This window comes from Leptopilina heterotoma, unplaced genomic scaffold, assembly GCF_015476425.1.
Source record: "Leptopilina heterotoma isolate Lh14 unplaced genomic scaffold, ASM1547642v1 Lhet_81, whole genome shotgun sequence".
NCBI classification, from domain to species: Eukaryota; Metazoa; Arthropoda; class Insecta; order Hymenoptera; family Figitidae; genus Leptopilina; species Leptopilina heterotoma.
The window spans coordinates 3,286,481-3,314,245 of record NW_025111185.1 but is presented as its reverse complement, the minus strand read 5'-3'; the positions used below and the strand labels follow the sequence as shown (position 1 = coordinate 3,314,245).

Here is a 27,765-nt window from a genome sequence, read left to right as displayed (position 1 = left end):
AATATTTTCCCAGTAAATATTATGAAATAGAATACTGCAAGAACAAAAATATTTGTCAATCTGGAGATTACTTTTATCATCGATTTTAAAAATAAACTAAAACATTTTTTAAGAAATTGCAATCATTTTGTAAATATAAAGACAATTTTTAATAATCTTCCCTTTGCAAATATTACACTTTAATAAATTTAGACAAAAATTACAATAATTTGAAAATTAAATAACATTTTTTATTTCTAAAATGCACTATAGCTTCTGCAAACCACAATTCAATAAAAAATAAAGTAAATTTTAACGCAGTACGTGAAGTTTACTTTTAAAGGCGTTCACTATATATAACGAAAATAAAATGTAATTACAAAAAATTTCAAACATCGTAACTTAATTAAAAGTGTGGTAAATAAAAAAGAAGAGAGAAAATTATTGTCAACTTAATTAGCAAAGTGTGGATTACATCTTTTGTGAAACATAAAGGTCACGTAAATTTAAATTTAATCAAACTTTGCATACAATAACAAAATTAACAAACAAATATTAAATTTTCAAATTCATTTTCAAATTTATTTTCGAATTTACTAAAGAGTTTGGTAAAAATTATCGAGTAAAAAATTGGTGTTATTTGATATCGATTTATTTATTAAACGATAAATTATAATAAATAAATATTTTACACAAAAATAGTGTATTTTGAAGCGTAAGTTTTATTTTATCTTACAGTTGAATTTAATTAAATTTAATAATTGAACTTTATTGATTATTGGAAAACAACTAAATCACAATAATCATCTTTCTCAATTATTTAATTTAATAACGTTTTAACTATTTAATTATTTTGTTGTCAGATTATCTTCACTAAAATGAATACATTTATACAAGTTTCAATTTTCAGTCACGTACATATGTTCATTGATCTTGGACCAAATTTTAATTTATTTTATAATATTAAACATTGAAACTATTAACAAAGTATTTATTTTCGGGCATGCTAAAAATTATTCAACATTTTTTTCATATATTATATCTTTTAGAAATGATGAGGGCGCTGTTGTGTACAGGTTACCTAAATAAACAAATTTATTAATTTTTTACTGCATATTTTTTAGAAATGTATTATTGATTCATAAAAAAATAAGTGTCACTGAAGTTCTGAACGTTCAAATAAATGAAATTTATTTATTTCTTTTTCAAATCTTTTTAATAATCGTTCGCAGTTTGATGTCAGTTGTTAATTGCTTTTTTGTTTCCTAATTTTTTCAATCATTTTTCTTTTTAAATATTTAAAATTTTTTAATTAATATATTGAAAATCATTGAATTTTTACAAAGAATGTTATCAAAATATTTGCAAATAAATGAATTGCTGAGAAAAATTTTGTTATTTATGAAAATAACTGAATTCTTGTAAAGAATTTTATTAAAATTTTTGAAAATATACTAATTAAATTCTTTTGAAGAATTTCTTTTAATTTTTAAAAAATAATGGAGCTTCTTTAATAATTTTAATTGAAAATTTTGAAAGTAATTGAATTAAATAAAGAATTTATTTTCAACTTTTTAGAATAATCGTGTCTGTTAATAATTATAATTAAAAATTTGATTATTGAATTGAATTTTATTAAAATTCTACTGAAAATAATAATTAAATTCCTACGAAGAATTTTATTATTTATGAAAATAATTGAATTCTTGCGAAGAATTTTTGAAAATCCTAATTAAAATGTTTTGAAGAATTTCTCTGGATCTTTAATAATTTTAAATTAAAATTTTTGAAAATAATTAAATTAAACACAAAATTTTTTTTACTTTTAAAAATAATCGTGTTCGCTAATAATTATAAAATTAAACACTAGATTCTTGAACTTTATTAAAATTTTTAGAAAATAATTGAATTTTTCTGAAAATTGTATAACAAGTTTGTTAAATAATTGGATGCTTTCACAAAATTTCTTTAATTTATTATAATCGATTTTGTTAATAATTGTAATTAATAAATTTACTTTTAAATTTTATTAAAATTATTAATAAAAAATTAAATTATTTTAAACAATTTTATTAGTTTTTGTAAATATTTAAATTCTTTTGAAGAATTTCTTTAATTTTTTTAAAATAATGTATTCTTATTAATAATTCAAATTGGAAATTTTTAATATAACTGAACTAAACAAAGAATTTTTTTTAACTTTTTAAAATAATTGTGTCTCAATAATTATAATTAAAAATTTGATTATTGAATTTTATTAAAATTGTGTTGAAAATAATTGAATTACTGAGCAAAATTTTATTATTTCATATGAAAATAATTGAATTCTTGCGAAGAATTTTACTAAAATTTTTGAAAATCCTACTTAAATTCTTTTGAACAATTTCTTTGAATTTTTAAAAAATAATTGAGTTTCCTTAATAATTTTAATTGAAAATTATGAAAATAATTGAATTTAACAAAAAATTTTTTTTAACTTTTTAAAATAATTGTGTCTGTTAATAATTATAGTTAAAAATTTCATTGAAAAATTCTATTAAAATTGTGTTGAAAATAATTATATTATTGAGAAAAATTTTATTATTTATAAAAATAATTTAATTCTCGCGAAGAATTTTACTATTTATTTAAAAATAATTGAATTGTTTCCAAGAATCTATTAAAATTTCAGAAAATAATTGAATTGTTTCGAAAAATGTTATTAGAATTGTATTGAAAATAATTGAATTTTTGCAGATAATTTTTCAATTTACAAAAATAATTGAATTCTTACGAAGAATGTTATTATTTATGAAAATAAACGATTTCTTGCGAAAATTTTTTGAAAAGAAACAATAATTAATTATGTACTTAATAAGTGAATTTTTTAAAGAGTTTATGAAGTTTAAAAATTTCCCATTTGCGTTCACTTATTTTAGTGAGTAATTTATAAAAAAAATTGATATCGAAAAAATATCGTTTATTTGAATGTTCAAAATTTTTTGAGCATAAGAATAAAAAAATAGTTCAATTCATTATATTTGAAACGAATTTTCAAGTGTTAAAAAAATATTTACTATTTAAACTGATTTGTTTTCATTTCAATTACTAGAAATAGATACAATGTCAAAATTGAATTCAAGCAGCTTCGTCCAAATATAGTGGATTGATTCTATTAAAAAAATTGCACTCTATTCTATTTTTATAATTTATAAGATATAAAATATAAACACAAAACTTACCGATAAAGTTGTTGGCTTTTTTATCATAAGAAATTAATTTACAATTATCTTTTTGATCAATTTTAAAATCCAAACATCGTTTACGTGGATTTGATTTGTAAAAGGGGCTAATTTTCAGAATATTATTATACGGTTGTCCACTGAATGGATTAATGAAATCCGACCAATATCCTATCATTTTGAGTTTCAAACAAATATCAGATGCTGCCAGTACAAACTGTTGGCATGAATTTATAATTATTAAAGCAAAGTTCAAGGTTCAGTGAGCTTGTTATTGAAAACAGTCGAATGGTACTCACATATTTGGCAACCTTCTCAGTTTCCTCTTCCTTACTCCATCTCGCTGTTTTTTCATGCATCTTTTGACTAAGACTTATTATGGTGAGTTGCGGCGAATGCACTTCCGGACATCCTGGAAACAATTCTGATATTTCTTTTCTCAAAAGTATAGGACATTGTTGGGCGACAAAATGTAAAATAGGATGATCACTCTTTTTTCTTCGTCGTCTTGCATTTCTTTTACTATTCGATGCCATTTCATTCAAAAATGCATCATCAGCGGGCAAAATTTCCGAATGTGTTTCTACTTGTGCTATGGTTGAAGCATCTAGCCAACCAGGGCCAATACTTCCCGGTAAATAAAACCTAAATCCCCGAGGTGCGAGCAATTCCCAGTTTGGATTCGCCCCGAAAACAGTGTTATCGAAATCTGACAAATAATAAAAAAAAATGATAATTTAATAAAAAAAATTTGTAAATTGTCAATTTGCAAAATTGTAAAATAAATTTAGTAGTTTTAATCATAACAAAAAATAAGTGACGTAAACTCTCAAAATAATGAATTTATTCGCAAATACATACCGTCAACAGATTCTCCATTATTAGATTTTATTATTTCAAAAGTACTTGTATTTTCGTTACTGCGTCGCGAATAACTAGCCTTCAAAATCAATCTGACAGGCCGTGAGATGCAATTTTTCCCAAAATTACGAATACAAAGCATCTAGAAAAATAAATCATAAGTCACTACAAAGTTAGGTTATGTTAATCTCTTTTCACCATAAAAAAATATATAATTGTTAAATTTATATTTTTAATACTTGTCCTAATTATTTATTTACTAAACGCAGATAATCACTGTTTATTACCATCAAACTTCCACTTTACATGCTAGATATAGATTTAGATTTATATGTTTTAACTTTCTGACTGACGTAAATAATAATTTTATCGACTGAGATTCGATAAGAGACATTCGATTTATATTGAAATTTTCCTTCGATACTTTTTGACACTTGCTTGCAGTGCAGAGTGCACTTGTCCATAATTGTAGTTGTTGTTGCTTGTTGTTAATAAAAACAATGTTTATTGTTGATGCGGAAATTTTAATAATACGTGAGTAAATGAAAATTGGAAATTATAACAATGATTTATTGTGTAAATACATGTGTGTGTGTGACACAATATGTTAATTTGCCGTCGGGGGAATTTAAATATACTTTTTTCTCTCATATTTTTTTCTACATATGTAAAATTATATTCATAAGTCTTACGACTAGAAATATTAGCAAATCCAGACTGGTTCAAAATATTTTTTCCATTAATTATTGTCAGAGGAGTATTTTTATTCTAAAGAGGGAAATAATTACATGTGTTCTTTGTAACATAACCTCTAATTACACCGCAACTTGACGTTTTTGGTTCTAAAAAAAGCATTCTATTTGAATTACTCCAAAATTCATGGTTAAAAACGGTTTTATTATACGATACGAATTTAATTATGAAAAATCATTATCAAGTTCTGAAAACTGCTTGAATTAACGTGTTAAAATTTTGTTCAAATTACTTAAATTCTAAAAGAGTAGTTTTAGAGTTTAAATTCTGTAAATGTAATTTTTTTTACTGTAAATTAATACCATTGCGTAATAATTATCGTTTAGTGAACGAATTCGTTTATAGTAAATATTGAAATATACATATTTTATTTGCGGTTTTCTTTAGCATATTCAAACATAACCTAAAAATTAGAAAATTATAATTTCACTATATTTTTTAATTCGTTTAATTTAATCGATTTAATCATTTATATAGACTTTGCAAAAATTCGACTCTAGAAATCAGTTTAGAATAATCCTGTAAGTCCTTGGAAATCGTATATGTTTTAAAATTTTATAATAACCCCCTTCTCTCGCTATTATTTTCTTCTCTTATCGTGATGATTTTTTTGTAGCGTGATATTTTGCTGGTACCCTCTCTCCCCCCGAAGTATCACATGCTTTGTGAATGACCCCTTGATAAGGAACAACAGATTGTTCAAAAGAGAAGTAATATGTTAACATAAAAATCTTAAATTATAAAACTAAATAAACGTCATAAATAGAAGTTTCCTTTCATAATTACAATTCGTCATTCATGTTTTGAAAAGCAAGCAAGAAATACTGTTTTTAAAAATCTATTTGGATATAAGAGAATTTTGGAAGGTAAATATAATAAATAGTTTTTGAAAGAATTTTTATTAAATTTGTTATGTAATTTTATTATTATTGTTTCAATAAAATGACCCGTAATATTAAACTAAATTTATTTTTTCTTATAATTGTAAATTTATTATTCGTCATAAAAATTATGTAAAAGAAAATAACTTTTTAAAACTAATCGTCAAAATTATGTAGTATATAATCTTACTTAAGTCTTATTATAATTTATATGGAAAATATTGAAATTGAAATCTTGAAAAAGTGAACTTTTCAATTTTCGTTAACTGAAAATCGAGAATTATATGTACAGAGTAAATTAATAATTCTATTGTCGATTATTAAAATCGGATTATATCAATGCAGTGCTTTATACAATTTATTGTATAAAGCACTTTTAAGGACTTAATGCTATTGGTAACTTATACCACCAGCAGAATCATTTCTGATTATTGGTAAATAAGTACATACAGTAAATCTTAAACTATTTTCACATTATCACACTTATAAAAAATATATCATTTCCAAAAATTATTTGAGGGTCTAAAAAATATATATATATTTATGTATCTATAAAAAAAGGCCTCAAGTTTTTAATTTTTATATCCGATTCTTTTCTATAGAAAATGAAGTGCTTTCGATTTTCGATTTCTCTAGGCAAAGTTCTTGTCTAAATGTAATTAAGAGAATATTTTCAAATCAAATTAAAAATTCAATTATTGTAAAATTAAATCTAGCGACGCAATCAATTTTCATTGATCGGTAAACTAAATGCTAACTTGGTAAACTAAATTATAATTCTAACAGATTGATGAATTTAATCTACTTCTAATTTACGAAATGAGCCCGGAATACCTCCCAAACCTTCACTTGGTGCAGAACAATTTTCTTTTGGTGCCAATTCGATGTACATGTCATCAAGGGCCTTTAGCTCTTGACATTTTGCTCGTAAGACCTTCTTGAATGAATCTAAGAGTGGAGAAAATTCATAAAATTAAAATAGTTTCCAAATTAGTGCAATTTTATAATATATGGAGCCTCAAATAAAAATTAAAATCTCAAAATTATCATATCTTACCGATCATTTCAGAAAGAGGAATTTTTCCTCCATATTCTTTTGGCAAAATTTGTGGATTAACAGCCTTTTGGAGATCGTCTAGATTTTTATGAATCTGTAAAAAATTGGCATATTTAATTACCTAATTTATTTTATTATTTATTTTAAATAAAATTTCTGGAAAGAATTCAATTGCTCTTAATTTTATTTTTAATTTCTTGTCAAAATTTCAATTATTCTTAAAAGTTAAATTTTTCGCATAAATTAAATTATTTTCAATAAAATTTCTCGAAAGAATTCAATTATTCTTAAAATGTTTGATAAATTTACTTGCAGAATTTCAATTAGGTAATTTAAATTCTTTGGGAGAATTCAATTATTTTCAAAACATTAAATTCAAAATATAAGTAAAATTTCATAATTTATTCAATTATTCTAAAAGATGTTGATAATTTTCTTTGCAGAATTTCAAGTAATTTCAATTAAATTTCTTAAAAAGATTCAATTATTTTAAAAAAATTTTATTTTCAATACAATTTTAGTAAAATATCTAAATTCAATAGACCTTTTCATTTCAATTATTTTCTTTGCGCATGCGTTATATGGAATTGAAATTCCGTTTCAAGTTTCGGCCCTGTTTACAGCTATTGCATTATTCAGACATGAAAAAAATTATAAAAAGTGTTCTAAATTATTATATGTTGCATAAAAATGGAGTATAATAATTATAACAAATACTGGAATAAATTTAATGAAAAAATTAAGGACGGAGCATATACTAATTATTTTATCAATAAGTTATTTTTTAAATATCAATAATTTATTTTAGTTTTTTTTTGCATTTCTACATGCAACGTTAATAAAAACAATAAATAAAATTGAAAGAGGTAACTATTGTGTTTTTCACATTTCATCAGCGAATAACAATATATCAATATGTAAACATAACCTCACTCTGGAACCAACTCTTTTTTCTTCTTTTAGTTGACTGTTTTCTGCACTTGCAGTGATATTTTTAATTGCAAATTTAACTGCGTGTTTTTATGTTTAAATTCGATACCAATTTTGCACCGGACACTTTTTCTTTTCTCTAAAAAAACATGAGCAAAAGTAAAGTTTTAACACATGTTAATAGAACAGGGCCGAAACTTTTAAAATTGGTGAACTGTCATGGTTGCTCCGCAGACGCATTCGCGACTTCCGAATTGAAATGAAAAGGTCTATTAAAGATATTCAAAAAAATGTATTACAATAAACATATTTTGGAGTTTCAATTATTTTTTTGTTTTGTCTAAAAATCAGGGAATTCTTTCAATCTTTCATGGAATAATTGATTTTCAGAGTTATTCTTTATGACCAGGAAATGACCGTGGATTTTTTTTATGAGAAAAGTGTCCACCCTGTATTATGTTTAAATTTTTTTAAAAGAACTGTATTATTAATTAAATTTTGAAAAACTCTTTTGTTTGTTAGTAGACTTACGTGTATGCGACTTTTGAGTTTTTCATTGAGGAGAGAGACGGCAAATTCGACGACTTTCGTTGCGCAAGTGGGAATGTTCATTAAATGCGTCTCCTTGTGTCGCATAGGAGTTGTATTTTGAATACATCTCAACATATTTCGAATGTCTGTTAATGACCAGGCACTAATATGACCCATAGTGAGGCCAGATTCATCATTCAAGTGGGTGTATCCTTTAACTTGATTTTCCTCCTCGTCCATGAGAGCTTCGACCACAATGCTGTGTGTTCTGGCCATTTGAGCCGATGTGTATTTATAAGGATCGAAGCGTCCTGAAAATTTGAAAAATTTTCTTCCTGGAAAACTATTTTTCAATTTAAATATGATTTTTTGAATTTGAAATATACGTACCAGCACACGAGAGAATGACTTTTCGTCCATGCTCGTCCCTTTCCAAAAGTGGAACCAGATATCCACTATCGATTATAGCTTCAATATCGGGATCATTAATGTCTAAATTTTGAAACCAATCAGGATAAAGTTGTCGCATTGTGAGATAACGTTCTAGCATTTCCTCGGCTAATGGGAGGCTGAATTTTTTTGTCCTTAGAAACCTGAGTAGAAAAACGGCATCGGTGCGACAACTTTTAATTGCCGGGTGTTTTTGAATCCATTCTCGAAATTTTTCTAGAGCTTGCTCACGCGTGTTTATGTCTTCTCTTAATTCCATTCGTGCAATCACTTGCGAATCGGTGCTCAGGCCACATTTGTAGTCCAAATTCTCTTCTGTTCCCATACCCATTTTTTCTGAAAAAGTTTTTATTTTTAGCTATGAATAAATGGAATTTTTTTTATTAAAAATCGTGTTAATTTGTTTATAAGTTTATAAGACAAACGAAAAAGTCTACAAAATTAATTAATAATTAATTAATTTTTACAAAATTAATTTTTTTTCAGTACTTTTAATAAAATTTCCTGACTTTTCCCTGATCCAGGGCTCGAACTAAGTCCATAAATTCCGTAAAGATCCGTAAAAGTCAGTTTTTTTTAAAAAAAAGGTCCGTAATTTGATTGAAAAAAAACGAAAAGAAATTACATAAATGAAAATGATTGCAGAAAATCAATTATTTTCAGAGGTAATAAAATTCTTCGCAAAATTTCAAAATTTGAAAAAAAATTCTCGTCAAAACTTCAATATTCTTTATAAATAATAAAAATTTTCTCCGAAATTAAATTATTTAAGTATTTTCATAAAATAATAAAAATTTCACAGGAATTCAATTATTTTCATAAATAATACCATTTTTTATAGGGATTCAATTATTTTTATAAATAGTAAAATTATCTGCAAAATTTTTTTAAAATTTTCGTAAAAATTTCAATAATCTATAAATATAATAAAATTCTTATGGGGATTCAATTATTTTCAACAATAACCAAATTCTTTTTAGGAATTTATTAAAATTCGTCAAAATAATTTAGTTATTTAAAATTTAAATTGATAAATTTGTTTATGAGAATTAAATTTTAAGAAACATTCATTCATTCAATGAATTATTTAATTTTGTATTTAAATAATTGAATTCTCGTATAATTTTCTATTAATTGCGGACTTTTTTTAAAATTATTTGAAGTTTTTATTTTCTGATATTATATATATATATTTAATTGAAGAATTTCCAAATATTTGAAATTTTGTAAAATTAAATTATAAACAAATGAAATGGAAAATTCCTAAAGAACTTTTTAAATATTATTAAAAATAAGGGATTTATAAAAGAATTTCAGTTAAAAACACTAAAAAAAGAAATTAGATTTTGGAGAGATTACAAATTATTGCAGAAATTCAATTATTTTTAAAAGTAATTTATAAGAATTCTCGTCCAAATTTCAATTATCTTTATAAGCAAATAAAATTCTTCTCCGAATATTAATTATTTTCCAAAATTTTTTCAATTGAATGTTTTTTAATATCTACCTACTATTTTAATAAAATTTTCCAAAAGAATTTAATCATTTACAAATTTTTTATAAATTTTTTTGCAATAATTCAATTACTTTCATAATTAATAAAAATTTCACAAGAATTCAATTATTTACAAGTTTTTTATAATCTTTCTTGGCAATAATTCAATTCGTTTCATAAATAATAAAATTCTTTTCAGGAATTCAATTATTTTCATAAATAAAGAAACTGATAGAAGAATTTCAATTATTTTTAATGCAGTTTTAATCAAATTCCTCCAAAAATGTAATTAATCATAAAAATGTTATTAAAATTCTAATTTATTGGAAATTTTAGAAATTTCAAAAACTTATTAAATTTCAATTATTTTGAGAAATAAAAAAATTTTCACAAGAATGCAATTATTTTTAAAAATTTTAATAAAAATCGTTGCAAAAATTCAATTATTTTCATAACTAAAAAAACTAATCGCAAAATTTTAATTATTTTTAATACTATTTTAATCAAATTTCTTGAGAAATGTAATTATTTTTAAAAATTTTATTATATTTTATCGAAAAAATTCAATTATTTAAAAATTTGTTGATAAATTTCTTTATGAAAATTTAATTTTAAGGAACATTCAATTATTCAATAAATTATTTATTTTTGTATTTGTGACAGGGACTGTTAAAAGAGACCTACGGTTCGAAAAAATCAATTAAAATAAAAAATTGATTTTTTCGAACCGCATAGGTCTCTTTTAACTGTCTCTGTCACATATATTAAAAACAATATATAGCGTGAATTTTTAGAAATATTTGAATTTTGAAATTAATTTTTTGAAAAAGTTTAATTGAAGAATTTACCAATTTTTGAAATTTCGTAAAATTGAATATTGTAAACAAATGGATTTGAAAATTGGCAAAGAACGTTTTCGAAAATTTAAAAAAATAATCGATTTAAGGAAGAATTATTATCTATAAAACATGAAAAATTTTAATTTTATAGTTTTAAGTAAAATGTTCTCTTATTTGACTCGGACTGGTTATATTTTTGTCAGTAATAATTGGTCCGTAATTTTTCATTTTTGTTCCGTAAAGTCCGTATTTTGAAATAATTTTGCCCCCAAGCGTCGAAATAATCAAGTACAATACTAAAGTTTCTCGAACTGTTTTCAGATAGGACAACGCATGGTCTGCCGTAGTTTCTGGTTCAAAAACACCAGTTGAGTGAAGATTCTAAATTACCAAATTAAGTAGACCTAACTTTTATCAATCTAAAAGTCAAATTACTTTCTCAACAATATGAGGGTCGTAGCTCTTATAAGTGGAGGAAAGGATTCCTGTTTCAGCATGATGCAGTGCGTAGCTGCCGGACACGATATAATTGCCCTGGCTAATTTACATCCCGTTGGAAAGGACGATCTCGATTCATTCATGTTCCAGACTGTTGGTCATCAGGGAATAGAATTTATTGCCGACGCCATTGGCTTACCCCTCTACAGAGAACCCACATTCGGAAGATCGAAGATGCAGGACAAAAATTATGTACCAACTGACGATGATGAAGTCGAGGATCTCTATAGGCTGTTGAAGAAAGTTAAGGATAGTGAGAATATAGAAGCGGTGTCAAGTGGAGCGATCGCTAGTGATTATCAACGATTACGAGTGGAGAATGTTTGTAAACGATTGGGACTCGTTTCCCTCTCGTACCTGTGGCAGAGAGATCAGGAGGAATTACTTAATGAAATGATACAGTGCTCGGTTAATGCGATTTTGATCAAAGTGGCATGTTTGGGTTTGGATTTGAAGCACTTGGGGAAATCGTTGATGGAAATGCAGCCACATTTGTTGAAGATGAAGGAGAAGTTTGGATTGAATGTTTGTGGCGAGGGGGGTGAATATGAAACGTTTACGCTTGATTGTCCGTTGTTTGTTAAGAGTATCGTGATAAACGAGTATGAGAGTATTGTCCATTCTAACAGTGATATTGCGCCTGTTGGGTATCTCAATTTCAAGAAAGTGCAATTGTTGGTGAAAGACAAAGGAATGGAGAATTTATCCCTGAAGGAGAGATTACAGAATATTATTATTAAAAATCCGCTTGATTACGTTTCAGAAATATTGTGTTTGAAGGAGGATGAGGGTAACTTGTCTCCGGATGAGGAGAAATCTGCTACGGCAGTCGAGGTTTGTCCTCGGGAATATTTTGACAATCCGAGTGTGAATGAGAACGAAAGTGGTTGGCTTTGGTTCGGAGGTTTGACCAGTGAGAACTCAGATCCAGCAGAAGCCATGGAGGATACTTTAAATAAACTCCAAGATCTTCTAATCAGCAAAAGTCTACAATTTTCGGACATTGTGTCAGTTACTCTTTTCGTTAAAGACATGGCGAACTATTCGTTGATAAACGAAATTTATATCTCGAGATTTGCTCAACTCAATCCTCCGGTTCGAGTCTGTGTGGAATGCTCTTTGAAAGTTCACGTTGCACTCGAAGCAACGGCCTATAAGGACGGAAGTAGTACAAAGGACGGTTCGGTTCATCAGAAGCATACCCTACATGTTCAGAGTATAAGTCACTGGGCACCTGCGAATGTGGGTCCCTACTCGCAGGTTGTTCGCATAGGAGATATTTTCCTGGTCGCTGGTCAAATTCCCCTAATTCCCGGCAGTATGGCCATGTTGAGTTCAAATATAAGACAAGAATGTCGTCTAACTTTGAGACACATCGAACGACTTCTAAAGTCTGTTGATAATAAAACACAATTAAGAGACATTGTCCAGGGAATTTGTTTTCTAACAGATTTCAATTACATAACAGAGGCGAGAAACGAATGGGAGAAATTAACCAAGAATACAATTGACGATTATATTATTCTGCCGAATCTCCCTCGGAATGCAAGAATCGAATGGAGTGTTTGGGCTCACAGAGATAACAGTCGATTTGAATATGAGGAGACTAGAAAAAATATGGGCAACATTAAAATTTTACTGAGAAGAAGATGGAATTATGATAATATTTCTGCTATTGTCGGATATTTGTCTTTTGATTTACCATCTTTGACAGACTCGCCAACGAATTTTACACAAGAAGAATTAGCACAGTGTCTTGAATATCTTCTCACTAATTTGAAGAAGGGATCAGTAACCGAAAATCCTGCGTGTACTCTACGAATTTTTTACAAAGCAAGTCGCTTCTCTTCAGAGTATATCAAAAATCTTTTAGTGCCTTTTTCAAATCAAAATTTAGTTATAACCAGTGTTCCTGCATTATATTTGCATAATGCCGACACTTATCTTTCCGTGTGTGGTATTCGACACGAATAACATTCAAATAAAAAATCGGATTTGTACCATGAAATATTTTACAGAAATAATACCATTAATAATATATAGTAATAATAATAATTCATTATTACTATTATATATTAATATTTATATCTGTTGTTGTTATTACTATTATTACAATCGAGATGATAATATAATTTTACTAAACTAAAGTAATATTAATTCTAATTATTTTATATTAATTATAATATTAATTTATCAGGGTTGCCACGCAACCTGAAAACCTGGAAATGTCAGGGAATTTTGATCGGAATCCTGGAAAATTATTCTTTTCTAAAGTTATTGTGCTTATTCTTGAAATCTAATTTTACTTAAATATTTCAAAATTAATTCAATTTTAAAAGAGTTGCGTTTGCAATTTTCATAAATAGGTGAACTTCAAAAGGTTTTAATTTGAAATTTTAGAAAATTTCAATTTTCAATGAATGAATTAAATACTAAAAATTTCACAGGAATTCTATTATTTACAAATTTTTTTTTTTAAATTTCTTCGCAATAATTGAGCTCCCGCGGGCAATAACTCGATCTGCGCTCGGACGCACTCTCTAATACCAGTCGGGTGGCAGTGAGTGGCGCAGAGGCGCTCACTGCTCCCCGACTGGTACTAGCGCTTGCGTCCGAGCGCAGATCGAGTTATTGCCCGCGGGAGCTCAATTCAATTATTTTTATGAAGAATAATATTTTTTACCAGGAATTCAATTATTTTTCATATATAGGTTTTCAATTATTTTCATAAATAATAAAAATCATCGCAAAATTTCAATTATTTTTAATACAATTTTAATGGAATTTCTCGAAAAATGTAATTATTCTTAAAAATTTTATTATAATTCCAGGCTTCGAAGTGACACACTTTTCCACTTTTTTGACACTTTTTTTAGTCAAGCCTACTTTTTGCTACTTATTTTGTCAAAAAGCTACTAAATGATACTTTTTTCCAAAAAAGGTAAAAAAAATTTACAGAATTCAAGAATTTTAGTTTTTTTGGTGAATTTCGTAGTTTTTAAAAAAACCCGCCAAGTGAATTAAATTTATTATTGGACGCGTGATTATAATATATTATAATAATTACTAATAGTGGATGTTTATTAAATTACAACTTTTTAACGTTTCGAATTTTTCGTATCTAATTTTATTATTCTTTAAGCTTCTTAAAAAAATTAAAAACTAAATTTTTCATTTTTCACTATATAATTTAATAGTAATACCTTTTTTGACTTTATAAAAGTTTCATCAAGTATAGAAAAAATCAATTAAGAATGAAAACTTAATTCTTTTGGTTATATAAATTGTTTGATTAAAAATCCAAAATAATATTTATTTAACGTGATTATTTATTATATTATGTTTACAAACTTTATGTCAAATTTAAAAATATTAATTGTAATTTCAATAATACAGTGTTTTAAGTCGGTTGTTCAATAATAAAAAAATCATTTATAAAGATTTAAGATCTATCTAGAAGAAAAATTATAATTTTTTTTATTGGAATTAAATTGCTCAAAATTTATTATTGTACAAAATTATGGCTATGTGGATTCTAAAATTTAAAAAATTTATATGACTAAAAACAATCCATTTTTTTCATTTTGATAGTTGTTATTAGTAAATTACTAAAAAATATTTACGTTTCATTTTTAAAAATTAGATGGCTGATAAAAAGTTATTGATAGTTTTTTAAAAAATAATAAGGAGAAAGAAGGTGTCAATTTAACTTCTCAAAATTATGAGCCTGTTATTAAAAAACAAATTCTTATGAAAGTTCTCATTTAAGTATTATTAACAATTACATTTTATTATGTAAATAAAACTTTCTAATGTAAAATATCGACAAAAAAGCTATTATATTTTCATGTTTTATGTTTATAAATCAAAATTTTAAAAAAAATTTGTGAATTTCTATTTATAGTATTTTTTTCTTTCAATTTTTTGGACAATTATTTTCAAAAAAATTTAATAAAATTCTCTTGGCAAAATTTCAATTATTTTCAAAAACTTTTCACAATTCAATCAAATTTTTTTCACAGAGATTCAATTATTTTTAATGCAATTTTAATCTAATTTCTCGAAAATGGATATTATTCTTAAAAGTTTTATTAAAATTCTTCAAAAGAATTTTAATTATTTAAAAATTTGTTGATAAATTCAAAAACAAAAAGTCAGTCGCTTATTCCAAAATAGTAAACATTTTTACTAATTCAAATTTAATGAGAAAGTATTATAGCGTGAATTTTTAGAAATAATTGAATTTTGAAAAGGTTTTAAATTATAATCTTTGAAAGTTTGAATTTTTCATATTTTTAACTGAAAATTGTGTAGATTTAATTGTTTTTTAAAGTTTAATGGAACTTTTTTGAAACTATTTCAAGTTTTTATTTTCTAATATATATTTAATTGAAGAATTTCGAAGAAAAAAAATCGATGAAATTTCGTAAAATTGAATTGTAAACAAAAGGATTTGAAAATGTTCAAAGAAATTTTTCAAAAATTATTAAAAAAGAATGAATAATTAATTTAAAGAAGAATTTTAGTTAAAAATTTTAGAAAATAATTGAATTGAAATGAGAATAATTTTGATGAAGTTACAGTAACAATATTCTTATAAAATATAAAATAATGATTTTATCAGTCGGTCATCTTTTATTATTTATTATAAAACATGAAGATATCGATTGCTCCAAGTCGAAGACTCGGAGTGATCGATATCTTCATGTTTTATAACAATTTTTTGAAAATTGTTTAATTTCAAAAAGGTTTGAATTTGAAATTTTTTGAAAATCTTAATTCTTATGGAAAAATACCAATAATGATTTAATATTTATTGAAAAAAGAAGCAATGGAACATTTTTGTGAGTAATAATTTTTAAACTGATTGAGAATATTCTTTAGAGTCAAGAAGTAAGAATTTTGTCTGAAATTTAATTTTGTCGGGGAAAAGCAAAATTAAATGTTTGTTGGCAAAAAATGTAATTTTAAAAATCTGGAAAAATTCCGTTTTTTAACCTGGAAAACCTGGAAAAGTCAGGGAATTTGAAATGAGCAAAAGCGTGGCAACCCTGTTTATTAATATTATTTTGCAAACAATATTCAAAATCTTGTTGAATTCGAAAGGGGCGTTGGGAAACTTTAATTTGCTTTGATACATAAAACATTTTGAAAAAGATGACAAAGTATTCATATTCTTTCTGAATAGTGAATTAAAATTTATGCAGAATACTGATGACCATGTATGTTTCAAGGCTTCTATTTAAAATGCCTCTTTTATTCGTTACACTGTGTTCATAGTAAATTAAAAATTATGTACAAACTTTAAAAAACAACTCATATTTATTACTTTCTTCTGAGAAGAATAAAATTAAAAGACTTAAAATTTAGTTATGATTTTACGTTTTTAAATATTGAAAAATTAAACTATTTTCATAATCATTTTTTCGTTGGAAAATATTAACAATTTGAAATTATTTAGTAAACGAAAAAAACTTAAATACTTGAACAATAAAAATAAATAGAGAAATGAAAAGAGAAAATAAAAATCTATTTTTATTTTCTTTTCTCTAGAAAAGAAGACAAATTAAATTAAATGAAAAAAATTGAATTCGAGTTAAAAAAATATTTAAAACAGAAAAGAAGAAAGAGCAGAAATAGTAATGTTCAGAAATAAATAGTTTTCTCATGGTTAGAGTTAAAGTGACAATAATCATATTATTGGTAATTATTTTTAGAGCAACACTCTATAACTCGTGAAAAATTCATGAGCGTGCGTATATGAAAATGAAAGTAATCAACAAACATAAGGAAGTAAATCTGCACTTCCGCTGTATATTTGATTCACAACTTTCTAGTTTTTGTTATTTTTAAATAAACTCAACTATATGAACTATTTAATAACAACATAACACTTGAATTTAACATTAGTCGAATGTGAAATAGAGATTTTTACGAAATAGGCATATTTTATTCGAAAAACGGTTATTTAGTCACGCTGGGATTTCCTAAAGTACCTATTTCTTTCACAATAATTCGTCTCTTGTGAAATAATTCCTTTGGATATTCTAAGGAATTTTATAAGAATTTTCTTTAATTACATATTATTCCTTTTTTTAATTTTAGTGTATAGTTAGAATTTATTCTTTTAATTGAATTTTAATTTTAGTGAAATCATTCATTATTTTTTTTTTAATTTTCTTTAATTTTTTTTATTTTCTACAATTTTTTTATTTTCTCTAATTTTTTTTTAATTTTCTTCAATTATTTTTTTAAAAATAATTTTCTATTTTAAGACAATTAAATTTTTGGTAAAAATATTGCTTTTTTTGTATGAGTAGTTTTGCTACAGTCAATTTTTTTTTAGAGAAAAACTCGAAAGCAATCGACTCTTTCTTTCAATATCTTTAAGAAGAAGAAAGTTCCTTAGACTTGAAGTATATACAGTGCCATTCAGTGAAAGTAACAAACCTATATTAAGTTCAAGTGAAACGAATTTTAAATGAAACAAGAGCTTTCAATTGAGGCAGAACTTTAAAAAATCAAAAATGTTCAATAAATTTAAGAAAGAAATTTTAATTTTATTACGAGAATTTTCTTTTTTTTAATTATTAGGACATATTTTGTAAAATTATTATATTCGTTGTTATTAAACTGTTTATAATTTATTATAATTATTTATTAAATATTATTATTACTATTATTATTATTATTATTATTATTATTATTATTATTATTATTATTATTATTATTATTATTATTATTATTATTATTATTATTATTTTTATAAGAAATTGTTATTATTTAGTAAATTCTTTTTTTAGATTTTTGGAAAAATACATAAAAGTTGAAAGAAATTAATATTATTTACTAAATTCTTTTTTTCGATTTTTAGTAAAATATGTAAAAGGTGAAAAAAATTATTATTGTTATTATTATTATTATTATTATTATTATTATTATTATTATTATTATTTATGAGTATTAAAAAATGTCCACTTAAAATAATATTTTTATGTACAGTTTTAATTTTCTTTCATAGATAAATAATTATATTCGTGTCCTATTTCATCAGAGTACCATTTTCAGTTTCTCATTCAATTCACCGATTATGAAGTAATTTATCGTCTACCTATGAGTCTTTGCCAATATTGCCTTTTTATTTTGTAACAACACAAGTAAAATCTTTTTTTGTTTGTAATTTTTCAAAAATTTAATTTTCAAATAAGTCACTAAACTGAAAAAAATAATTAATCACTCTCACTTTTCTTTTGGAGGAATATTAAATAAAATAAAATTATTCACTAAGAAATTTTGAAAAAAAAAATGAAAAGTTTTATCTAATCATTATTTGGGATTTTATTAAAATTTTTATTTTAGTGTAATTTTTAAAGAGATTGAATTTTTCACTTTTGTAAATTGAAATATTCTTCACACACCTGTGATATCAGGTTTCTCCGGCGAGAGTAAAGTGACGGGCAAGAGTCTTTTGGCGACTGCTTCGCTTAGTTAAAGTCAAAGAAGTAACCCGAATACTTTCGAATGATCCGGCCAAAAGAAAGAGGGGATTTCGATACGATAAGAGTTATGGAATTCTGGTCTTTAATTATGACATAAAAACGTAACTTTCAAGGTTTACAAATGTTTTGTTAGATTTTCTTTAAAAATCAAAGAGGATAATAGAAAAATAAAAAATTCTCTTTCAGCATCTGTTTCGATACAGAAAAGAAGAATTCATCAGAAAAAAAGAGAAGAAAAAAAATCTGGAAAAAAATTCAAAAGGAGAAAAAAAATTTAGAGTAATACAAAAAAAACGAAGTCTTACGATTTTGTAAATTTTTTTGAATAATTATTTGAATTTTATATGTTAATAAAATTTCTACAAGGAAATTAAATACATATATATACAAGAACAATTTCCGTTTGTAAGATCGTTAAGTCCTCGCGGATTCACTTTCTTTTTGAGGCATTCTACTTTGCTTTCTCCAAAGGATCGAATCCTCCATCGCTTCGTTAATCAAGAGAATCGGTTTTATAAACATTTTTTTAAATCTTTCTTTCCATGAAACTCGAGGAAACAAAATTTTATTTGTTAATTCAAGTAGTGTTGCATCTTTTCCATTTCGCTTAAGAAATTGTAAAAGTTTAATTGATCCATTTCAAAATATAGAAAGTCAATCGGTATAATTAGTTGAGATTTCAAGAAAAATAGTTAATGCAATAGAAACAACTAATTAAATTAACGATTTTTTTTGGAAAATTGCATTACTTTTCTGAATATTGAACAAAATTAAAAAAGGGAAATTTAAATCCTGTTAAAATATATAAAATCTGTTAAAATACATTTTTAATAATTTAAAAAAAATTTATTTCAATTGTAGTTTATTTACAACTATTAAAATGAAACATGAATTATTATATTTATTAAAATTACTATTTCTATTTTGATTAATATTTTTTTTATTATTATTGTTTATTTTTATTAATTATTTTTATTACTATCATAAATGAATAATCATGATAAAACATCACCAAATTGTCTTCAAGCGTCTGACTAATTTAAAAAAATTTTTTTAGTAATTTTATCTATTGAGATTAAGAATATTTGCATAATTTAGAAGTGTAAAATTCATGAGTAACCATTTCCTCTTTTAATGATAATGAGCTTGGGATAATATCAGTCTCGGTGTTTCAGAAAAGTGTCATGTATTTACCAAAAGAATTAATTCGTATTTGTAATACCTTGAAATAATCTTATTCACATTCAAATCCATTTTTCGTTTTTAAACTTTAATAGACTTCATTATTCTCTTCAATTATGATTTTTGTTTTTAAACATTATTTTTTGAATAAATTATTATTTTTGTTAAAATTATGTTATTGAAAATTTCTATTAAATAAATTGCCTGCTAGTTACTTTTAAATAGAATATAATTTCAAATAATATGATAAATTGAAATTTCAAAAAAAGAATTATGAAATATATTCTTATGAACAAAGAAATGTATCTTTTAAAATGAAATTATTTATAATATATTGAATAAGATAATTGGCTGAAGATTTCTCATCTTTTTTTTCTACATGTGAGAATGATTAGTCAACAATGGCGAGGCCATTATATTACGAGGTCTAATGTTCAAGCAAAATGAAAGTAATAATATGTTTACATTTTTTTACTCAAAAAGGAAAATTGAATGTAAAAAAAATATAAAAAAAACGAATACTGTCAAAAATATTCACTCTAGAAGAAAGTGAATGAAGCAGATACAAAAAAAAAAGTATTGAGAGTGCGAAACTTTCACTGTTAAAAGAAATTCAACTTGATTGCACAATATTATCCAAGTGCATTATCAAATTGTTCTTATTTAAAAATAATTATTTTTCCTGAAAAAAAATCCTTCTAGTAAAAAAAAATTATTTGTCTATAATAATTTAAATGAAATTAAAATTTTGTTTGAAATTAAAGAAAACAGTTTAGCAAAAAATTTAGTATTTCTTTTTTTATTCAATACAATGTTTAACAATTAACTTATAAACATATACAATATAAGACATATTATTTATAAACGAAAATTGAAAAATACAAAGTTTTCTTTATGCCGAAATATACAAAGGAAAATGTACAAAATAAATTACTTGTATTCGCTTTCTAAAATCAATCACCAATTTGGAAATTTTCAAAAAATTGACATATGTATATTGTATCTATTTTAATAGTACAATTTCTTAAATATTACAAAAATTGGTTTTAAAAATAAATATTTACAAGCGCGATTAATTTTTTCACTGTTGACAAACGAATCTCTGATGATATAAAAAATAATTATTATGAAAATTCTAAAAAAATACTACACATTTTTTATTTTATATAAACGCATTTTATGATTGTAACAATATGACTTTATTTACATATTTCTAAAACATTGTTCGTACTGATGAATTTCATTTTGTAATTTTTCTTTCAAAATTACTCTGAACCTATTTCGAAATCTTGCGGACACTAAAACTTAAACTTGTATATATGAAATAAATTGACATTCTACACAAGTATTGGCACTTAAAATTATATTCTAATTCGACACATTTTAAAAAGTATTGCACACATACGCAAACGCTTTCTTTTTGTATAAAAGAAAAAAAGAAACAATATCTACTTTAATTGCGCTGCAAAGTTTTTCAAAGATTTTTCCTTTTAAATACAAAAAAATGATTAAATTAGCCAGAACAAAAAGACAAATATTTCGATACATATTTTTTCGATTTGCAATGATATTTAATCTGTGGCATCAAGTAAATAGAGACGGAAGAATTAAATTATAGAAAAGTAGAGCATATAAGAAATTAATATGGCAATCATCCGAAAGGATTTCCAGTTAGTACATCTAAACAATCTAAAATACAAGAAAAAAAGAAAAAAAAATAGTAAATAATACAGTATCAAAAATGAATAGATGTACAATATTCTTATTCACGCACTCGAATTTACTTACAATTTGGCAACAATTTGATGACAGTGTCAAATTCTTTATACTTTTCTTTTATATTTACATATTGACCAAGTCATTTTCAAACGATTTAAACAAGTCGCCGTTTTTTTTAATAATATTAACAAATTGTTTTCATTTTTTTCCCAGTATTACCTCCTTTTTCGAATATCGCATTCAAAAAATATGGGAATAATAATTTTTCACCATTTATTTTAAAGAATTAATAATGGAAAATAATAATTTCAAAACATTTATAGTGCCAAAAGCACTTTGGAAATGATTTTCAGATTTATAAATCATCTAAGGATAACATTATCAAATGTTAGGTCCCTACTGTCTCGTTGACCATTAGACTTTTTGAATGGATTCCAAGGATGCCTTTTTGCTACATGACCTGTTGTTACAGATCCTGCAGGACTCGGCTGTCCGGAGGATATGCCTGAAGAACTACTTGCTGACACACTTCCCTTATCGTGGTGACTTGTTTTAGCCGGTTTCTTTAATAAATTAAAATAATTCAAATATTATTTATTATTTCTATCAAAGTGATTAAAAGCATTAAATTAATTTATATATAATAAATACAATAAATTGATAAAGAATAATTAAGAATTAAATTAATTCATCAAAAAGATAAAATATTATTTCAAACCTTTAAATAATTTCTGTCCATGGGGGTAACGAGTTTTAAACTAATTGAATCTCCGCATTGTTTAATGAGTCGTACAACTTGATCGTGAGAGGCCCACTTGACATCTTTATCGCTAATACTGACGATGAAATCCCCTTCTTTCATTCCACCCAACTGAAATTAAATTTTATTTTCAATATTTTTTAAAAATTATACAATAATTTTCTTATATGAAAAGAGTAGATATTGTCAAATAAATAAGTGATTTAAACGTGGTTGAAATTCACAACGTTTATCATCGGTGATTGGAGAAAAACAAACATTTCTCACTCATAAAACAATATTTTACAGTTAAGAGAATATTTAGGAATTAAGTCGAAAGAATAATGTTTTACGTTTGCAAATTTTTCTTTCTTAAGTTGCTGATGACGAAAAATTGTAAACAATTTTTTTAAGACAGAATTTGAAAAGAAAAATTATTTTTTCTTCTCTCAGCGTTGATTATAAACGTTGTGAACTTCACCAAAGTTAATTTAATCGAATAATTATTTGAAGAAAACTAAATAAAATATAATAGTTAATTATTTAATTTTTTATAATATATTAATTAATTACGTAATTCTGAAAACTTACGTCAGCAAGCGAATTATGGTCCACGGCGGCAATGATAACGGGAGCATCGCCTCTTACACTAAATCCAAATCCCTCGCCTCCTGGACCCCTTTGAAGTTGAATAAGTCTCGGCGCTGTCCAATGTCTTTTTGCAGAAAAAATCGCCACTGGACCCAAGGATCTGAAAAGGTCGTCAACACCATGCTGACCAAAGTCTGGATGTGTGAGACTCAATTGAAATTTCGTCGAGGCTGAAAATTAAAATTTCACATTAACTTCTTTTTTAAAATTCAATCTTCTATAAAATATAGAATAGAATAGAATAAAATTTATTTTGTCATAAATATAAACATATTTATATGTGTAATGTAGATCAACGAACCTATTATGTGGGGAGGATCCAGCAAGTCTCGAAAATCGTCCTCATCTCCGGAGCGATTATAAATTTCAAGGGTACAATCTTGACCCTTCTTCAAGACCCTTCCCAAAGTTGGCTTACCCTTCAGCTCCCTACACATTCTCTGTAACCTCTGGCTCTCTTCATGCAACACCAAAGCTTCCCTCAAATGTGCTCGTCCTTTAAATTAAAAAAATTTCCATTCAGTAATAAATCCAAATTATTCTCCAGCGAGAATTCTGTCTAATAAAATACATAAACATAAATAAAAATATATATACTAATGATTTTAGTTTTTGGGTCTTAATTTGGATTAAGCTTTGTAAAAACCCAAAAAGGGTGTACACGAAGAATTAAAAATAAATAAATATAATAATGACTTTATCACTCGGTCATCAAAATAATAAAACGTAAAATTATTGTTTCTATTAAAGTTTAAAAAGATTTTTAAAATCTCATTTTCTTAATAATTAGAAATTATCATGCATACCGAGAGCCTTTCTGTCGTTATCGTCCTTAGGGACGATTACATCAATTTGGGTCTTCCCATCGCTTTCCTGAATGCGCTCGAGAATTAATTTTGCTTCTGTGCAAAATTCCGATAATGGAATATCTAAGAGACCAACAGCACAATGTTTGTGTGCCAAAGCCAAATGATGTTCTCGTTTCACTAAAATTAATGAAACCCATGATTCCGGGACGTAATCTCGAACCGGCTCGCGAATTATTAGTCCATGAACATCGTTATAAACTGCAGATACCTGCAATGAGAAAAGAATATTCAATACACTAAGACTCTTATTAATAAATAATTCAATATTCAATTATTTATAATTTAAATTTATTTTTTAAATAATTTGTATATTTAAAAACTAAAATAATATTTCTTCAAACTCGTTATCTATTCGATATTTAATTTAAATAATTGATTCAATATTTAAAAGTATTATTGATAGCAATTTATACAGATTATTAAAAATTGTATTTTTTCTCACCTGAGCAGCTTCTTGAGCAAGATCTAAAGATACGTCAATATTTCGAGAATCTCTTGATTGAAGTTCCAATTTTTCAAAAAGACACTCCCTCGCTTGAGCCTGAAAGTAAATGATGAACAATTTTATGTTGATTTTTCAAAATTTTTTATAAAATTGGTGAAATAATTTCAACTATTTTCAAAAATTTAAATATAAAATTCTTGTCAAGAATTCGATTATTTTTATGCATTTTAAAATTCTTCGCAGGAATTCAATTCTTTTCAATTCAGTTTTAATAAAAACTCCCGAAGAAATTGGATTATTTTCAAATATTTTAATAAAATTCGTCAAATGATTTCAATTAGATACTTTAAAATTTTTTCTGAAGAATCCAATTATTTTTAGGATTTTTATTTTTTTATTTTTAGGATTATATATTTTATTTCAATTCTTTTTAATTCAATTTTATTAAAATTTCTCGAAGCAATTGGATTATTTTTAAAAATTTCAATAAAATTCAGCAGATAATTTTAATTACTTTCAAAAATTTTAATAGAATTATTCCCAAGAATCCAATTATTTTTATAAATATTAAAATTCTTCGCAGGAATTTAATTATTTACAATACAATTTACATAAAATTTCTCGAAGGAATTCAATTATTTTAAAAAATTTGTATGCAATTTTTACAATAATACAATTATGTATTTTCATAAATAATAAATTTTTTTGAAGAATTTACTTATTTTCAAGAAAATGCCAATAAAATTTGAAAGAATTCAATTATTTAAAATAATTTTGATAAATCTCTTTAGAAGAATTCAATTATTTATAATATGCATTTTAAAATTCTTTGCAGGAATTCAAGTTTTTTCAATTCAATTTCAATAAAATATTTTGAAGGAATTGGATTATTTTCAAAAATTTTAATAAAATTCGTCAAATGATTTCAATTAGGTAATTTAAAAATTTTAATAAAATTCTTCTCAAGAATCCAATTATTTTTATAAATATTAAAATTCTTCGCAGGAATTCAGTTACTTTCAATACAATTTTTTTCAATTTCTCGATATAATATAATGTTTAATTCTTCCAAAAAAATTGATTATTTTCAAAAATTTTTAAAAATTTTTTCCATAGGAATACAATTTTTTCATAAATACTAACATTTTTTGAAAGATTCAATTATTTTCAATACAATGTTAATAATTAAACTTTTTGAAAGATTTTAATGATTTTCAAAACATTCAAGAGAATTCTTCGAAAAAATTCGTCTACATTGAAAAATTTTAATAAATTTCTTTTTTAAGAATACAATTATTTTTTAAAATTTTGAGTCAATTCTTTATAAAAATTCAATTGTTTTTAATACAATTTTAACTAAATTATTTTAAAGAATTTATACAAGAAATTATTTTTAAAAATTGCATTAAAATTCTTTGCAAGAATTCAATTATTTTCATAAGTAAAAAAATACTGCGGAGGAATTCAATTATTCTCAATAAAATTCAAATAAAATTCTTCGAAAAAATTCGATTCTTTACAAAATTAAAAAAAAAATCTATTTAAGAATTGAATTATTTTCATAAATAATAATATATAATTCCTCATAGCAATTCAATTATTTAAAAAATTTGTTATAAAATTCTGTATGAAAATTCAATTATTTCCAATATAATTTTAACTGAATTTCTCTAAAGAATTTTAATTCTCTTCGAAACAAGTAAGTTATTTTCAAAAATTTGATTAAAATTGTCGTCAAGAATATTCAATTATTTATTTTTGGTAAATTCTTTGAAAAAATTTAATTATTTTCATATATTTTAATTAAAATTAACTTCTTCGAAATAATTTTATTGTTTTTTTAATTTTAATAAAATTCGTCGCAGGAATAAAATTTTTAACCATAAATATTAGAAAATTATTCTAAGGAATTCAATTATTTTCATAAATAATATAAAATTTCTGCTAAGAAATTTAATTATTCTCAATACAATTTAAATAAAATTCTTCGAAATAAGTCTATTATTTTAAAAATTTTAATAAAATTCGTCGCAAGAATTGAATTTTTTTCATAAATTCAAAAATTCTTTTTAAGGAATTCAATTATTTTCATGAATAAAAAAATTCTGCGGAAGAATTCAATTATTCTGATTACAATTTTAAAAAAATTTTCGAAAGACTTCAATTCTTTTAAAAAATGTCAATAAAATTCTATGCAAGAATTAAATTACAGAGTTCGAACTTCGAAGTTTTATAAAAGTTATAAAAATTATGAAAAAATAATTTTTTGAACAAATATGTCATCGTAAACGTCGATGATCGTACCAGCATTAATTGAACCAGCATGTCCAGCATATCTGGTCCCAGGTCCATGCTCGGTGCATTTGTGAAATTTTCATGAATGTATCGAAATGTTCCTGCTGCTCTCAAAAATGCATCAACAGCCTGATCTAAACCGCGAGATGTTCGTCTGTCTTGTTTAGCACCTAATTGCGTGTAAAGTGCTCCAGCATTGAAGAGAACTGACGCCTTTTCGAATGCAACTGTTCTCTGACAACTTGGCACTCCTGTCAATGAATCGAACCACTCGAAGTAAATTCCCAAACTTCTATCCGGTGGAAAGAAACGCCTTTCGATGAAGTACAATTGATTATAGTATCGAAGAAGTAATGCGATTCCCGCAGCGTCCCTCGTTGGTGTTCTCGTCGCCTAAAAACAAAAAATCAAATTAAAAATAAATTTCTTATTTATTCCATTATTCTTAAATAAACAAATTAATAATCTTATTTTATTTTTATTACTTTATTTTTAAAATAAAAATTTCTTTATTCTAGAAAGAATTTTTTATTTCGAAATTTACTTGGTACTATTTTTATTTTAATCATTTTAATATTTATTTTATTTTATCGTTCATAGCAATTTTCTTTATTTTGATAATAAAAACACGTATTTGAACATTTATAAATGACATACTTTTAATATCAGACGAAAAATTATTACGTAGTAGATTTTATCGTGAATTTTTTCAAATCTGCACTGATTGTGTGTTATAATTAAGATATAATATCTTATCAAGACTTTAATTTACTACATTTGCTCCAGAAATATATTCTCGAGTACACACAACAATTAATATTTCTAATAATAAATAGCATTAGACTCGTAAAATAAATAACAAACATTGCAT

At 24.5% G+C, this 27,765-nt stretch overlaps 4 protein-coding genes across 10 annotated transcripts in view; 1 reads left to right on the top strand and 3 right to left on the bottom strand.

Annotated features, from left to right (window-relative positions):
* Positions 1-615: 615 nt before the first annotated feature.
* On the bottom strand, positions 616-4,472 carry LOC122511254 (cobalamin trafficking protein CblD). 2 transcript variants are annotated; one of them, XM_043626390.1, is made up of 5 exons: positions 4,349-4,472; positions 4,062-4,203; positions 3,500-3,909; positions 3,201-3,417; positions 616-1,060 (listed from the first exon to the last, which is right to left on the bottom strand). In XM_043626390.1, exons 1-5 carry the CDS (start codon positions 4,349-4,351, stop codon positions 993-995), a joined length of 840 nt encoding a protein of 279 aa, XP_043482325.1. In that variant the 5' UTR covers positions 4,352-4,472; the 3' UTR covers positions 616-992. The 2 variants fall into 2 exon arrangements, with proteins under 2 accessions (XP_043482325.1, XP_043482326.1); XM_043626391.1 differs by having other exon boundaries at positions 4,301-4,436.
* A 2-nt stretch (positions 4,473-4,474) lies between these two features.
* On the top strand, positions 4,475-13,580 carry LOC122511251 (diphthine--ammonia ligase). Of its 2 annotated transcripts, none has more exons than XM_043626385.1 (2): positions 4,475-4,595; positions 11,319-13,580. In XM_043626385.1, exon 2 carries the CDS (start codon positions 11,445-11,447, stop codon positions 13,467-13,469), a length of 2,025 nt encoding a protein of 674 aa, XP_043482320.1. In that variant the 5' UTR covers positions 4,475-4,595; positions 11,319-11,444; the 3' UTR covers positions 13,470-13,580. The 2 variants fall into 2 exon arrangements, with proteins under 2 accessions (XP_043482320.1, XP_043482321.1); XM_043626386.1 differs by lacking the exon at positions 4,475-4,595 and adding an exon at positions 5,505-5,680.
* LOC122511253 (clavesin-2) lies at positions 5,875-19,011 on the bottom strand. 2 transcript variants are annotated; one of them, XM_043626388.1, is made up of 5 exons: positions 18,914-19,011; positions 8,604-8,999; positions 8,214-8,524; positions 6,753-6,846; positions 5,877-6,643 (listed from the first exon to the last, which is right to left on the bottom strand). In XM_043626388.1, exons 2-5 carry the CDS (start codon positions 8,992-8,994, stop codon positions 6,492-6,494), a joined length of 948 nt encoding a protein of 315 aa, XP_043482323.1. In that variant the 5' UTR covers positions 8,995-8,999; positions 18,914-19,011; the 3' UTR covers positions 5,877-6,491. The 2 variants fall into 2 exon arrangements, with proteins under 2 accessions (XP_043482324.1, XP_043482323.1); XM_043626389.1 differs by lacking the exon at positions 18,914-19,011 and having other exon boundaries at positions 5,875-6,643; positions 8,604-8,997.
* Positions 19,012-20,959: 1,948 nt separating this feature from the next.
* The window catches only part of LOC122511205 (rhophilin-2), a 77,445-nt gene continuing 70,639 nt past the window's right edge, over positions 20,960-27,765 (bottom strand). For all 4 annotated transcript variants that reach the window (XM_043626320.1, XM_043626319.1, XM_043626321.1 and 1 more), the window contains 7 exons: positions 26,904-27,287; positions 24,597-24,695; positions 24,092-24,362; positions 23,587-23,781; positions 23,226-23,455; positions 22,614-22,766; positions 20,960-22,458 (listed from right to left, as the gene is read on the bottom strand). In XM_043626320.1, the coding sequence (XP_043482255.1) occupies positions 22,258-22,458; positions 22,614-22,766; positions 23,226-23,455; positions 23,587-23,781; positions 24,092-24,362; positions 24,597-24,695; positions 26,904-27,287 (1,533 nt within the window). In that variant the 3' untranslated portion in view covers positions 20,960-22,257. The remainder of the gene's footprint in view (positions 22,459-22,613; positions 22,767-23,225; positions 23,456-23,586; positions 23,782-24,091; positions 24,363-24,596; positions 24,696-26,903; positions 27,288-27,765) is intronic.